Here is a 14,726-nt window from a genome sequence, read left to right as displayed (position 1 = left end):
TAAGCTTCATTCTATTTTCTTGTATTTTAATTATTTTGTGATTTTATTTTATTTGTGTCTTAATTGTTTCATTTTTTCATTTATATTTAATTTTACTTACAATTATTCTATTTTAATGTATTAAGTATTTTATGCATTTACTTTTTATCTTGCCCTGTGGGTAGGAGCCCTCTCCTTGTGAGAGGTAAGAATTCTCCCACCGTGGACCGCTGCGTGTCGTAAGAGGCGACTAAAGTGGAGGGGAGCGAGGAGCCTGGGGATACACTCCTCTCTATCTCTATTCCCTAAGAGACAGCAAGGCAAAGAAAGGGGGCGGGAGACCAAAAGGTCTCGCAAACCCTAGTTATAGGGTCACTAAATGTGAGAGGATGTGGAAGTAAAGCGACTGAGTGGAAGAAAGAGGAGATTGGAAGGATGATGACTAAAAGGAAGGTTGATGTGTTAGTCTTGAGTGAAACAAAGATGAAAGGAAAGGGTGAATTACAGCTTGAAGGTATGCATGGTAGAAGGTCTGGAGTTACGGGTGGACATTCTAGAGAAGGAGTGGCTGTGCTTGTGAGTGAGAAAGCAAAGAAAAAACTGGTGGAGTGGAAAGAGATATCTTCCAGATTGTTGTTGGTGAGGTTAAAGTGGGGTGTAAAAGTATGGATGTTTATAAGTGCATATGGACCTGGTTCAGAAAGAAGCGCTGAGGAGAGAGAGGAGTTCTGGAAGGACTTGTCCGAATGTGTGGCAAGTGCGAAAGAAGGGTGGAAAGTGGTAATACTAGGTGACCTGAATGCTAGAGTGGGTGATGGAACGGTTAGAAATGTGATTGGTAGATGTGGAGTACCAGGAAGAAATGAGAGTGGGAAGAAATTGATTGAGTTATGTGTGGAAAATGAGTTGGTGATTGCAAATACATTGTTTAAAAAGAGGGACGTGAATAAGTATACCTTTGTCGGAGTGGCTGGTGGACAGAGCACTGATGGATTATGTAGTGGTTAGGGAAGGGATGTTAAGTAGATTGCTGGATGTGCATGTTTACAGAGGTGAAATGAATGGTATGTCTGATCATTTTTATGTGGAAGGATAACTGAGAATAGATGGATCGTGGAGGGCTAGTTATAAGAAGAGTGTGAGGGAAAAGGTGAAAATGTCAGAGTTGAATTAGGCAAAAAAAGAAAGACAGTTTAAAGAGAGGATAGGGGAAGAGTATGAATGGATTAGTAGAAGAGAAATGGAGAGTATGGAAATAGAATGGAAGTGGTTTAAAGAGGCAGTGTTAAGGAGTGTGAAAGAATTGTGTGGAATGAGAAAAGTTCGACGAGGTATTAGGAAAGGAAGTGAATGGTGGAATGATGAGGTATCAGAGGATGTGGTAGAAAAGAGACGTGCCTATGAGGAGTGGCTGCAAGATAAGAGTGGCGATGCGTATGAAAGGTATCAAGTGAAGAAAAGGTTGGTAAAAGCGGCAGTGGTAGCAGCGAAAAGGAAAGCAAATGATGAATGGTGTCGAAAGATAGGAGTGGACTTTGAGGAAAGGAGAAAAGTGTTGTGGAAAGAAGTGAAAAGAGTAAGAAACAGTGATTCTAGAAACGAAGAGAAAGTGAAAGATAAGGATGGTATTATTGCTGGTTAGGGGAAGTGCAGTCATGACGAGTATTTTGAGGAGTTGCTAAATGTAGAGGATGGTAGAGAAGTTAGAGTCCAGGCAATCGATGGTATGGAGAAAATGGCCGTGTTGGGTGATTTAATTGTGAAGCCTGTGGAAACATGGGAGGTGCAAGAGGCAGTGAAAGAAACGAAAGGGGGAAGGCGTCTGGTTTGGATGGTTGTACTGCTGAATGCTTGAAAAAAGGTGGCATGGCTATGATTGACTGGTTAGTACGCTTGTTGAATGTATGTTTTTAAAGTGGTGTGGTTCCGGTTGATTGGTGTAGTGCTTGTGTGGTGCCATTGTATAAGGGTAAAGGTGATAAGTATGAATGTAGCAATTCGAAAGGTATCAGTTTGTTGTCTGTATGGAAGAGTCTTGATTAAGAGAGTTAGAGGAAGAACGAATGAGGTGGTGATAGAGGAGCAAAGTGGTTTCAAGAAAGGAAGAGTATGTGTGGATTAGGTGTTTGCAGTAAGACAGGTGTGTGAGAAATATTTTGCAAAAGGTAAGGACGTTTATTTGGCTTTCATGGACTTGGAAAAGGCGTATGACAGAGTTGATAGAGAAGGGTTGTAGCAAGTGATGGTAATGTATGGAGTTGGTGGGAAGTTGTTCGACGCATTGAAGAGTTTTTATATGAACAGCAGAGCATGTGTAAGAGTAGGGAGTGAGGCAAGTGAGTGGTTCCCTGTGTTGACTGGTGTGAGACAGGGGTGTGGGATGTCACCATGGCTGTTTAATGTGTACATGGATGGCGCGGTGAGAGAGGTGAATGCAAGAGTATTTGGCAGAGTTGTAGCGATGACGGATAACAGTGGAACGGTGTGGCAGGTAAGTCAGTTGTTGTTTGCAGATGACACAGCGCTTGTGGCTGATTCTGAGGAAACATTGAAAGGTTGGTCATGGAGTTTGGAAGAGTTTGTGATAGGTGTAAGTTATGTGTGAATGTTGAGAAGAGTAAGGTGATGAAGTGTTCACGTGATGGAGTGGGCATGGCGTTAGAAATAAGGTTGCATGGACAGGTGCTGGAAGAAGTTGAAAGCTTTAGATAGATAGATAGATAGATAGATAGATAGATAGATAGATAGATAGATAGATAGATAGATAGATAGATAGATAGATAGATAGATAGATAGATAGATAGATAGATAGATAGATAGATAGATAGATAGATAGATAGATAGATACTTTATTCATCCCCGAAGGGAAATTCACATTTCCAGCAGCATCCCTTCGCTGAGAACAATACAATAATAAAGCAAAAAGAATACAAAATACAAATACCCAGTGTGACATGCAAATGCCCACTGTAGCGTGTTATATAGAATAACTAAATAGTGCTACACAGAATACATATTGCAATAAGATTCGGTAATATGCAATGTAGGTGGTGTGGTTTACTGTGGGCTTTTACTCTGCCGGGTAGAGTTAAAGAGCCTCATGGCATGAGGAAGAAAAGATCTCTTCAGTCTGTCCGTAGTACAAGACAGTGACAGCAGTCTGTCGCTGAAACTGCTCTTCTGTCTGGAGATAATGCTGTGTAGTGGATGCGATTGTCCATGATTGACCGCAGCTTTTCCAGTGCCCGTCTCTCAGCTACTGTTGTTAGGCTGTCCAGCTCTTTGCCCACAACAGAGCTCGCTTTCCTAGCCAGTTTATTGAGACGAGAGGCATCCTTCTTCTTGACGCTGCCTCCCCAACACGCTGTCGCATAGAAGAGGGCGCTTGCCACAACTGTCTCATAGAATATTTTCAGGAGCTTTTTGCAGTCGGCTTTTTGCAGTCGGCTTTGCCCTTTCCTATATAGAGCTTCTGTGTTGGCAGTCCAGTCCAGTTTGTTGTCCAGCTGCTCACCCAGGTATTAGTAGGTCTGGACAAATTCTACACATTCTCCTTTGATGGTTACAGGAACCGGGTGAGTTCTGGTTCTCCTGAAGTCCACCACCATCTCCCTGGTCTTGGTGGTGTTCAGGTGCAGGTGGTTTCTGTTGCTCCATCGGACAAAGTTCTGAATCAATTTCCTGTACTCCTCCTCCTGCCCATTTCTGATACATCCCACGATCGCAGTGTCGTCGGCAAACTTTTGCACATGGCAGGACTCAGAGTTGTACTTAAAGTCCGATGTATATAGAGTGAATAGGAACGGAGAGAGCACGGTCCCCTGTGGAGATCCTGTGCTGCTAACCACAGTGTCCGATTTACAGCCCCCCTGTTTCACATACTGGGGTCTGCCTGTCAGGTAGTCAGTAATCCATTCTACAAGGTGTGAGCTAACTCCCATCTCTGTCAGTTTCCTACTCAGTAGCAGAGGCTGTATGGTATTGAAGGCACTGGAGAAGTCCAAAAATGTAATCCTCACAGCCCCCTTAGCCCTATCCAGGTGAGAGAGGGATAGGTGTAACATGTATACTATAGCATCCTCCACTCCCACTTTCTCCTGGTAAGCAAATTGCAGTGGGTCGATGGCGTGACGGACCTGTAGCCTCAGGTGGTGCAGCAGCAACCGCTCCATGGTTTTCATCACATGTGATGTCAGGGCGACCGCCCTGAAGTCGTTGAGTTCCTCAGGTCTTGATTTCTTTGGGACTGGGATGATGCAGGATGTTTTCCACAGCTGAGGGACCCTCCCCTGTTCAAGGCTCAGGTTGAAAATGCGCTGTAGAGGGTCTCCCAGCTCAGACGCACAGGCTTTCAGCAGTCGGGGGGATACTCCATCTGGACCAGCTGCCTTGCTGGTTCGCAGCCTTCTCAGCTCTCCACACACCTGGGCTGCAGTTATTTTTAGTGGGGGGATGTCTTCAATGCTAGTGTCCAGAGGGGGAGGGGGAAGGACAGCTGCAGTACTCAGGGGTGAGGATGAGGCGGAGTGGTCAAACCTGTTGAAAAAGTTGTTCAACTGGTTGACTCGCCCCACATCTACAGGGAGTGCAGAATTATTAGGCAAGTTGTATTTTTGAGGATTAATTTTATTATTGAACAACAACCATGTTCTTAATGAACCCAAAAGTCTCATTAATATCAAAGCTGAATATTTTGGAAGTTGGAGTGGGGCTTTTTTAGTTTTAGCTATTTTAGGAGGATATCTGTGTGTGCAGGTGACTATTACTGTGCATAATTATTAGGCAACTTAACAAAAAACAAATGTATACCCATTTCAATTATTTATTTTCATCAGGGAAACCAATATAACAGCTCAACATTCACAAATATACATTTCTGTCATTCAAAAACAAAACAAAAACAAATCAGTGACCAATATAGCCACCTTTCTTTGCAAGGACACTCAAAAGCCTGCCATCCATGGATTCTGTCAGTGCTTTGATCTGTTCACGATCAACATTGCGTGCAGCAGCAACCACAGCCTCCCAGACACTGTTCAGAGAGGTGTACTGTTTTCCCTCCTTGTAAATCTCACATTTGATGAGGGACCACAGGTTCTCTATGGGGTTCAGATCAGGTGAACAAGGAGGCCATGTCATTAGTTTTTCTTCTTTTAGACCCTTTCTTGCCAGCCACGCTGTGGAGTACTTGGATGCGTGTGATGGAGCGTTGTCCTGCATGAAAATCATGTTTTTCTTGAAGGATGCGGACTTCTTCCTGTACCACTGCTTGAAGAAGGTGTCTTCCAGAAACTGGCAGTAGGACTGGGAGTTGAGCTTGAGTCCATCCTCAACCCGAAAAGGCCCCACAAGCTCATCTTTGATGATACCAGCCCATACCAGTACCCCACCTCCACCTTGCTGGCGTCTGAGGCGGACTGGAGCTCTCTGCCCTTTACCGATCCAGCCACGGGCCCATCCATCTGGCCCATCAAGACTCACTCTCACTTCATCAGTCCATGAAACCTTAGAAAAATCCGTCTTGAGATTTTTCTTGGCCCAGTCTTGACGTTTCAGCTTGTGTGTCTTGTTCAGTGGTGGTCGTTTTTCAGCCTTTCTTACCTTGGCCATGTCTCTGAGTATTGCACACCTTGTGCTTTTGGGCACTCCAGTGATGTTGCAGCTCTGAAATATGGCAAAACTGGTGGCAAGTGGCATCTTGGCAGTTGTACGCTTGACTTTTCTCAGTTCACGGGCAGTTATTTTGCGCCTTGGTTTTTCTACACGCTTCTTGCGACCCTGTTGACTATTTTGAATGTAACGCTTGATTGTTCGATGATCACGCTTCAGAAGCTTGGCAATTTTAAGAGTGCTGCATCCCTCTGCAAGATATCTCACTATTTTTGACTTTTCAGAGCCTGTCAAGTCCCTCTTCTGACCCATTTTGCCAAAGGAAAGGAAGTTGCCTAATAATTATGCACACCTGATATAGGGTGTTGATGTCATTAGACCACACCCCTTCTCATTACAGAGATGCACATCACCTGATATGCTTAATTGGTAGTAGGCTTTCGAGCCTATACAGCTTGGAGTAAGACAACATGCATAAAGAGGATGATGTGGTCAAAGTACTCATTTGCCTAATAATTCTGCACTCCCTGTATATCCACAGCCACACCCTGCTTGGTGCTGCAGCCAGTAATTGTTTTGATCCCTTCCCACACCTCCTTCATGTTGTTGTTCTGCAGCTTTTTCTCCAACTTCCTCCTGTACTGCTCCTTCCCTTTCCGGAGCTGGACTTTGAGCTCCTTCTGTACTCGTTTTAGCTCCTGCTGATCACCATTTTTAAAGGCCCTCTTCTTTTGGTTCAGAAGGCACTTGATGTCGCTCGTGATCCAGGGCTTGTTGTTGGCATAGCAGCGTACAGTCTTTATAGGAACAACATTGTCCATGCAGAAGTTAATGTAGTCAGTAGTGCAGTTTGCCATCTCCTCAATGTCCCCACTGCTGGACCCTAGAAGGACATCCCAGTCTTTAGGTACTTTGGTTGTGATGTTTTGGGTGCTCTTCGGAGAGTGATGAGCAACAAGAGTATGGATGTTAAGAGAGGACTGTATGAGAGTGTGATTGGGCCGACTGTGTTGTATGGTGCGGAGACTTGGAGCATGAACTCAGATTTAGGAAGGAAATTAAATGTTTTTGAGATAAAGTGTTTGAGGAGTATGTTAGGAGTGACAAGATTGGATAGATTGAGAAATGAAATTGTGAGAGACAGAACTGGAGTAGTCGTGGAACTGAGCAAGCGTGTTGATAAGAGAGTATTCGGTTGGTTTGGACACATGGATGAGGAGCGAATGCTGAGGAGGATCTACAGAGCAGAAGTCAATGGAAGGAGACCAGGAGGAAAGCCGCGATTGACGTGGATGGATAGTGTTATGAGCGCACTGCAGGAAAGAGGTCTAAATCTAGTGAAAGCAAGAGCTCTTGTTGGCGATAGGAATGAGTGGAGAGGTGTTGTAAAAGGATAGTGGGATATTTGGGTGCGTTCTAAGGGATGGGCAGGGCACCTGTATGATGCGGCAGGGGTAAACCAGTGAAAGCTGTCGTGCCGTGCTGTTAACAAAAAAGTGTGTTGTGTCACCCTGACCCGAGTGACAAGGCCGCTTTCTTGTGCCCCGTTTCATCTAGAAAGACGAAAGCATGACCAACTTAGGTGTCGAGGTGCCTAACTTATTTGGATGTTTGGGCATTTGGGTTGGCCATGGTCCAAAAATATTTGTGTGTGTTTTTTACTATTTTTTCCCTTTTATCTTCTCTGTTATTGTATGTGTTTGTCTTGCTGTCGATGACCAAGGTAGATAGATAGATAGATTTATTGGGGCAGCTCAGAAAGTAAAGCGCTCGTCTTGAAACAAAAGGTTGCAGGTTCAATTGCCGGCTCTGACTTAAGACTTTAAATCGCTAATGCCCCTGATAAGCAGGTAGGCGCCTTGCATGGCTGTTGTGCTTTCCGTTAGTTAGTGTGTGTAAAAGGGAAAGTGTGGGAGAATTCAGTGACTTGAAAAGTGATATAAAGCATTAATTATGTCATTAAGCATATGAATGGCTGTTGCCAGGCAAATTTGGCATTGCCAAATAAATCCGCTCCCTGATTTCTTACAACGTACAATGCAATAAATATTCTCTGCAGAAGCATTTTTTTTTGTCTTTTTCCTGCATAATCTTGTTCTGGACGCTGAGCATAATTTTTGACAACAGCGTTAATCTGCCACTATCTGCTAGCGGCAGGAGCTAGCTGGCGGCCTTATCTTATCGCTAGCTGGGTGTTGCGAGAAAGGAGGCAACACTGGGAAATGTGAAGTATCCTTTTTGAAATCTTGGACAAGGTATTACCGCAGAAAAAGGCTAACTAAAATTAACTGAAAGCTAACAGAATGCTAACGTTATGCAAGCTAATTTAAGGCACGGAAGTTATTCAATCATCTGCAAAATTATTTGAACCTCGTAGAAATGAAATCCAAGATCACCCCTCTGTTTTAGCTGATAAAAAACTGCTTCTATAAATTTAGCATGAAGTGCTAACAGAATGCAAAGGTTGCAAGAGCTAATTTGAGGCACGGAAGCTATTGGATCATGAGCAGAGCTATTGGAACCTCTTAAAAATGAAAACCAGTATCACCCATATATTAAAGCTGAAAAAAATTCTACTATAAAGTTAGCATAAACTGCTAATAGAATGCTAAGGTCATAAGAGCTAATTTGAGGCCCAGAAGCTGTTGGATCATCTGAAGTTCTTTGAATCTGTTAGAAATGAAATCCAGGTCCAGGATCACCCCTATATTTTAGCTGAAAAAACTCGCTACTTTAAAGTTAGCATAAACTGCTAACAGAATGCTAGGGTCGTACGAGCTAAATTGAGGCATATAAATTGTACAATCACCTCAAGAGTTACTTGAACCTCTTCCAAATCATCCCTACATTTGAGGTAAAAAAAGAACCAGCTAAGATAAAGTTAACATGAAAGCTAACATAAAGCTAACGTCAAACAAATGGTAAATGGTAAATGTTCTGCATTTATATAGCGCTTTTCAAGTCAATGAAGACCTCTCAAAGCGCTTTACAATGTGCATCACACTTACCCATTCACACACACAATGTTTTTCTTGTTTTGTTTTTCATATTTATGGTAGCTCCTGCGAGATAGTGAAAGTCAAGCTAATTTGTGGCATGGAATATGTTCGGTCAGTTGCAGAATTTTTTGAACTTCTCAGAAATGAAACTCAGGATCACTGTTGCTAGGGTGGATTTCTGGATATGATGTTAGCAAGTGGCTAAAAGGACATTTGGACAAAATCGAATGCAGTTAGCAAGTTAGCATCAAAGTGGTTCGCTACCTGCACCAGGTTCCATCCCTCCAGGGACTCGGCGATGATGGAGGTGACGGACGGGCAGACGCCTCCGAAGATCATTAGTCGTTTCGGTCCGTAGCAGATAGCGTCGAAAAAAGCACGGAGGCCTTTAGCGTTGTCGCACTGCGAAATAAAAAGAAAAAAACAAGAAAAAAGACTCTTGATTATTCCAGTACTAATGCTAACATGAATCTACAATCATAGCATAGAAAAAGAGCACTCATTTTAAATATTTTATAAGCAATGATTTTCTAGTAAAACTATTGTTTTAGTGGTTGACTGAGTCTTTTTAACCTTACTTTCAATAATTAACTCATCCACTGCCAGCCGACTTAACTATCAATTTTGAAATATGGAGGTTTTAACTCAAATCACTGGCACTGAATTCAAAATGGATCTTTACTGTCTGTCATTGTTACTGGTATTTAATAGATTAGGAAGTGATTTACAAACTAACTAGTTCATTAGCCAAATTATATATAAGCTAACTAGTTCATTGTGGTATTTAATTTATTCACTGCCAGCTCAGTTAACTCATTGCTAGCTTAACTTAAGTAGAACATAGAAGATTGATTTCTAACTCAAATAACTGGCACAAAATTCAAAATAGATCTTTAATGCCTGTCATCGTTATTCGTTGTTAATCAGATCACAAGTTAGTTAGAAACTAACTACCGTATTTTCCGCACTATAGGGCGCACCGGGTTATAGGGCGCACCCCCAAAAAATAGTTTTTGGTCCTATATCTTCCATAGATAAGGCGCACCGGATTATAAGGCGCTACAATGGGAACGTCGACAAAACAGTCAGATGATTCAGTCCAACTGATTACCCCCTTAACATTCCCAAAGCTTGCAAAGAAGCAAATACGTGTCGTAGACACGTGCGGACGCGGTGTCCGTACAATGTCACTTAAATGCGTCATTTCAAATATCATTCGGAAGGTTGAAGTCTTGGGATTCAAGAAATGCCAAACATTTCTGTTTCTATTTTCTTTTTTGCTCACAAATTTACTGTGCATATGACAATAAACACTTGGAATTGAGTTTAATTCACTCAACTCATCACAGCAACATCAAGATCGTTCTAAAACAAGATACCGGGAAAATATAAAGCCGCATAACTCACCTAAGTTCTCACGTTCAATAATGATACGCAATTATGGTCTTCTTACAACCGTGAGTGAAGTAAATCCAGGAGAGTAGAATATTTACAAATACAGACTAATAAAACATGTTTCTTTATGGTGTACTTTAGCAAGCTTGCTAAGCTTGCTACGCCATTGCTAAACTCGGCCGATTGCAGGGTTTGTTTTGGCTATCTAGCCAATCCGAGGCTCCGAATAACTTCAGCCAATAGTGATCGATTCAAATGATGATTGACACATTGGTTAGCCAATGAAACGCCGGTATATAAATCCCAGCATACACTGCGGACTTGCTACGCCATTGCTAAACTCGGCCGATTGCAGGGTTTGTTTTGGCTATCTGGCCAATCCGAGGCTCCGAATAACTTCAGCCAATAGTGATCGATTCAAATGATGATTGACACATTGGTTAGCCAATAAAACGCCGGTATTCAAATCCCAGCATACACCGCGGACTTGCTACACCATTGCTAAACTCGGCCGATTGCAGGGTTTGTTTTGGCCATCTAGCCAATCCGAGGCTCCGAATAACTTCAGCCAATAGTGATCGATTCAAATGATGATTGACACATTAGTTGGCCAATTAAACGCCGGTATATAAATCCCAGCATACACCGCGGACTTGCTACGCCATTGCTAAACTCGGCCGATTGCAGGGTTTGTTTTGGCCATCTAGCCAATCCGAGGCTCCGAATAACTTCAGCCAATAGTGATCGATTCAAATGATGATTGACACATTGGTTAGCCAATGAAACGCCGGTATATAAATCCCAGCATACACCGCGGACTACTCCATGTTCGGGGTAAAATCGAGTCGGCGGCTGTTGAGTAAGTTGCGAGACCTTGCGAATCTAATATTGAGCCATATATAAGGCGCACTGTGTTATAAGGCGCATGGTCAGCTTTTGAAAAAAATTAAGACTTTTAGGTGAGCCTTATAGTGCGGAAATTACGGTAATTCATTGAGCAAGTTATTTTTAAGATAATGTCACAGTTGCCATGGCGCCCAATTGGCCCCGCCGTGTGGCGCCAGCTTCTGTCACGCTTGCCATGGCGCCCGATTGGCCCCGCCCATCGACACCAGCTGAAGCTCGTTGACAGATTGGCTCCCTGTCAATATTTAAACGCTGTCCTGTAATTAGCCTTTTGTCGGTGCGTCTAAGAATCTCAGTTTTTCCTGTGTTTTTGCTCCTGTTTTGCTCCCGCCACGATCTGTTTGATTTTGACTTTATCTGTTCCCGACACCGTCATTGCTAGCCACTTCCATGGCTGAGCAACCTACTACCCCGCGACCAACGATCTCAGGATCAAGTGTGCGCTCCTTTCTCCTTTCCCCATAAAACTGTGAGTAACGTTACACGAGTGGGCCCTGGTTCCTGTTCTGGTCATGACAGCTAACTAGTTCATTGTGGTATTTAACTCATTCACTGCCGGCTACTTAAGTAGAAAATGGAGGAGTGACGTCCAAACCTGTCAATGGTAAACTAAAATGGATTATTGACATATGCATGCAATCATCTTTGTTAGTAAATGAGTTAACCTGTTAATAGGATACTTAAGACAAAGTAATAACATTATAAGTTGTCATTTTAGAAATTCATATCAACTGGGGCCCCTTTGCGTGAGTTAGAAACAAAAATTAGCTCTTGGCTTTAAAATGGTTGGAGATCCCTGTGCTACATTTGAATGTCTGGACATGCTTGTTAGCATGTTACTAAAGCAGATGTCAAGCTACTGTTTTTTTTTATTCCATTCTTCTCCTTGAATGGGCATTTAATTTAAAGGTGCAAGACGAGGGAACACACGCTCAAGATAATTGACGGACAGAAAGAATCATTTTGGCCCCAGCACTGATCGGATGCTACGTTGCCATGGCAATCACCCAAAAAAAGAAAAGGAGTCCACTGTTAGCAACGGCGCTAACCACTTTTGCCACCCGCCGTTCCTTAACCACAACAGCCGTCTCGTGACACTTCATTGGGGAAGTCGTTTCACCATGTTAGCATCAGCCAACAACATTGGGAAAAACAATCGGACTTATTCGTGCATCACCAATTTAGTCACGTTTGCCGCAAAAAAATAGACATTTTAAATGCAGTTTTGTGACCTGGATCCGAACCACTTTCCCAAAAAGGTGTCTCCATTCGGACCCCCGAGACCCAAGCCGCAGTCCATAAGTGGTTTGCGATGCGACCAGGAAGTCGCGCGTGAGAGCACTCAACCAACTCTCGGAAAAATACTCCAGCCACTCCATTTCCTCGACCTGGAAATCGAATTCCCGCCATCCATTTAGAGAGGATCGATGGGGGCCAACGTCTGCAGTCGTTTGCCGAAGCGGTTTGGGAGGCAGCCAAGGAGGGGCATTGCCCCAAAGATAGCATCAAGAAAGAAGAGAGAGAGAGGGAGAATCACACAGCCAGACAGGAATGATACAATATCATGTAAAGAGGCTAGGGCATCTTGTTCAGATGCCTTCTGGACTTCTTGGTGAGGTGTTCCAGGCGTGCAAGACACCCTGACGACAACCCAGGACACGGATGGATGAATGGATATGAATGACAGAATGTTATGCGAAGGGGATCGGGAATCCGGTTCAGATAATAACTGGACATTTTGGTGAGGTGTTTCAGGCATGCAGGAAACCCTCAGGAACACCCGGGAAACAAATGGATGGATGTAAATGATAAACTATTATATGAAGAGGCTCAGGTATCTAGTTTAGATGCCTCCTGGACTTCTTGGTGAGGTGTTGCTGGCATGCTGGAGACCCTGACAGCAACCTAATTTCAGATGGCCTGGAAATGATTCAGGATCTTGCTGGATGACTTGGCCAAATTGGCTGGGGACAGAGGTCTGGGGGTCCTTGCTAGGGCTGTCGACCCCAACCCCAGATAAGCAAAAGTTAATAAATGGAAAGATGGAGGGATATGAACGATAGAATATTGTGTGGAAGGGTTCGGGTATCTTGTTCAGATGTCCAGCCATGCACAAAACTCTGAGGAGAACCTGAGACATCCTGAAAAAAACAAAAGATCCTGCCGTATGAGTAGCCTAAAGTGGCCCAATCCTGAGCTAAGGTGAGCGGATGTTAATGGATAGATGAATATGAATGACAGAATGTTGTGTAGGGTCTTGGGCGTCTGGTTCAGATGCTTTCTGACCTCCTCATGAGATGTTCCAGTCATGCAAGAGACATCAAGGACAACCTCGGACACGCTGGAGAGTCTTTGATTGGGAAAACTTCTGGATCCTGCTGTATGAGTAGGCAGAAGTGGGTCAGAATGAAGCAAGTCTGGGGCTTTTATGCTAACGTTGCTGATCCAAACTCCAGATAATAAATAAATAATGAATGGATATGAATGACAGAATATTGTGTGAGGGGGATCAGGCATCTAGTTCAGATTCCTTCTGGACCTTTGAGTGAGGTGTTACGGGCCTGCAGGGAATCCTGAGGACAACCCAGAAGAGGCTGGAAAGACTATGTCCCTCAACTGACCTGGCTAAGCCTCAAGATCTTTCCAGATGAGCTGCCCGAAGTGTCTACGGATGAATCGGTCTCAGCTTCCTTGCTAAGGTTTCTGACCCATGATAAGTAGATGTTCATTGATGGATATGAATGACCAAATATTGAGGAAAGGGCTAGGGAATAAAGTTTAAAAGTTTCCTTGATACCTTCATGGTGAGGCGTTCTAGGCATGTGCTATCGGCAGCAGATACAAAAGTGAAAACTTTGACTGGAAGCACATTGGGGCTTGCTGGGGAAAAAAGTATGGTGCTTCTCTTTTATAGGTTGCTAATCCTGACCCTAGATAAGCAAATGTTAAAATGGTATTATTTGAAGGGCTCAGGAATTTTGTTTGGATGCCTTATGGGCTTCCTGCGGAGGTGTTTTGCTCATGTCCAATCAGTCGGAGACACACAAGACAAACATATTGGAGATACGGCCTGTGAACACCACATGAGGGGTTGGCCAAAGTGGCTTGGGACAGTAAGGTCTGATGACTTCATGGTTTCCATTACGATTCTGCCCCGCAAACCTTTGTCGTCCTTATTGACTTTCTAGCACTCGAGGACACGAAGCGTATTTTATTGCAGCTCGCATTTAGCGCAGGGCAATTAGACTTTGCTAACAAGGACGTTGTTGCCATGGAAATATTAGAAGCGGCTCGGTATCCTCATAGGTCATCCTGCATCCATTAGACGCGGTCGTAAAATGACGATGGAGTCAAAGGACTCACCCAAGCGTTAACGATTTGATTCGGGCAGATTTTTTTGGGCCTGGATTAAAAAAAATTAAAATTGCAGCACACGCGTGAGCACCAGCTAATGCTAACCGTGATGAAACGCTTCGTTAGCGCGCCCGCAGAGAGGCAGCTGCACCTGTTTAACGTCTAATAGCAAAATCAGAGCGCTAAAATTGGCAAGCTGACGCCAGCACTACGTGAACATTGAGATCTTAGGTGGGAAAACTACGGCCTAATGGCCACATTCCGCCCCCCTGGATTTTTCACCTGGTCTGCTCAATGAAAATGGTCAAATCATAATCACAATATATTAAATACTGAATAAAGAACTGTTAATAAAAAATGTTCTTAGTGACAACTTTGTCCCTATTGTCCCTTTGTGTCTATAAAAAAATACTACTACAAAAATACTACAAAAATACTACGAAATTACTCAAGAACTGAATATTACATTTATTTAGAAAAATT

The 14,726-nt window shown here is 43.4% G+C and overlaps 1 protein-coding gene across 4 annotated transcripts in view; it reads right to left on the bottom strand.

Moving 5' to 3' along the window:
• Positions 1-14,726, bottom strand: part of gabbr2 (gamma-aminobutyric acid (GABA) B receptor, 2) — a 151,487-nt gene that overhangs the window by 79,115 nt on the left and 57,646 nt on the right. For all 4 annotated transcript variants that reach the window (XM_088328360.1, XM_088328361.1, XM_088328362.1 and 1 more), the window contains one exon: positions 8,853-8,990. In XM_088328360.1, coding sequence (XP_088184486.1) covers positions 8,853-8,927 — 75 coding nt within the window. In that variant the 5' untranslated portion in view covers positions 8,928-8,990. The remainder of the gene's footprint in view (positions 1-8,852; positions 8,991-14,726) is intronic.

The sequence above is a fragment of the Urocampus carinirostris genome, chromosome 2 (assembly GCF_059441175.1).
Source record: "Urocampus carinirostris isolate Australia breed hairy pipefish chromosome 2, RoL_Ucar_1.0, whole genome shotgun sequence".
Classification (NCBI taxonomy): domain Eukaryota; kingdom Metazoa; phylum Chordata; class Actinopteri; order Syngnathiformes; family Syngnathidae; genus Urocampus; species Urocampus carinirostris.
The sequence above is the reverse complement of the archived record's forward strand: the minus strand, read 5'-3'. Positions and strand labels throughout refer to the sequence as shown.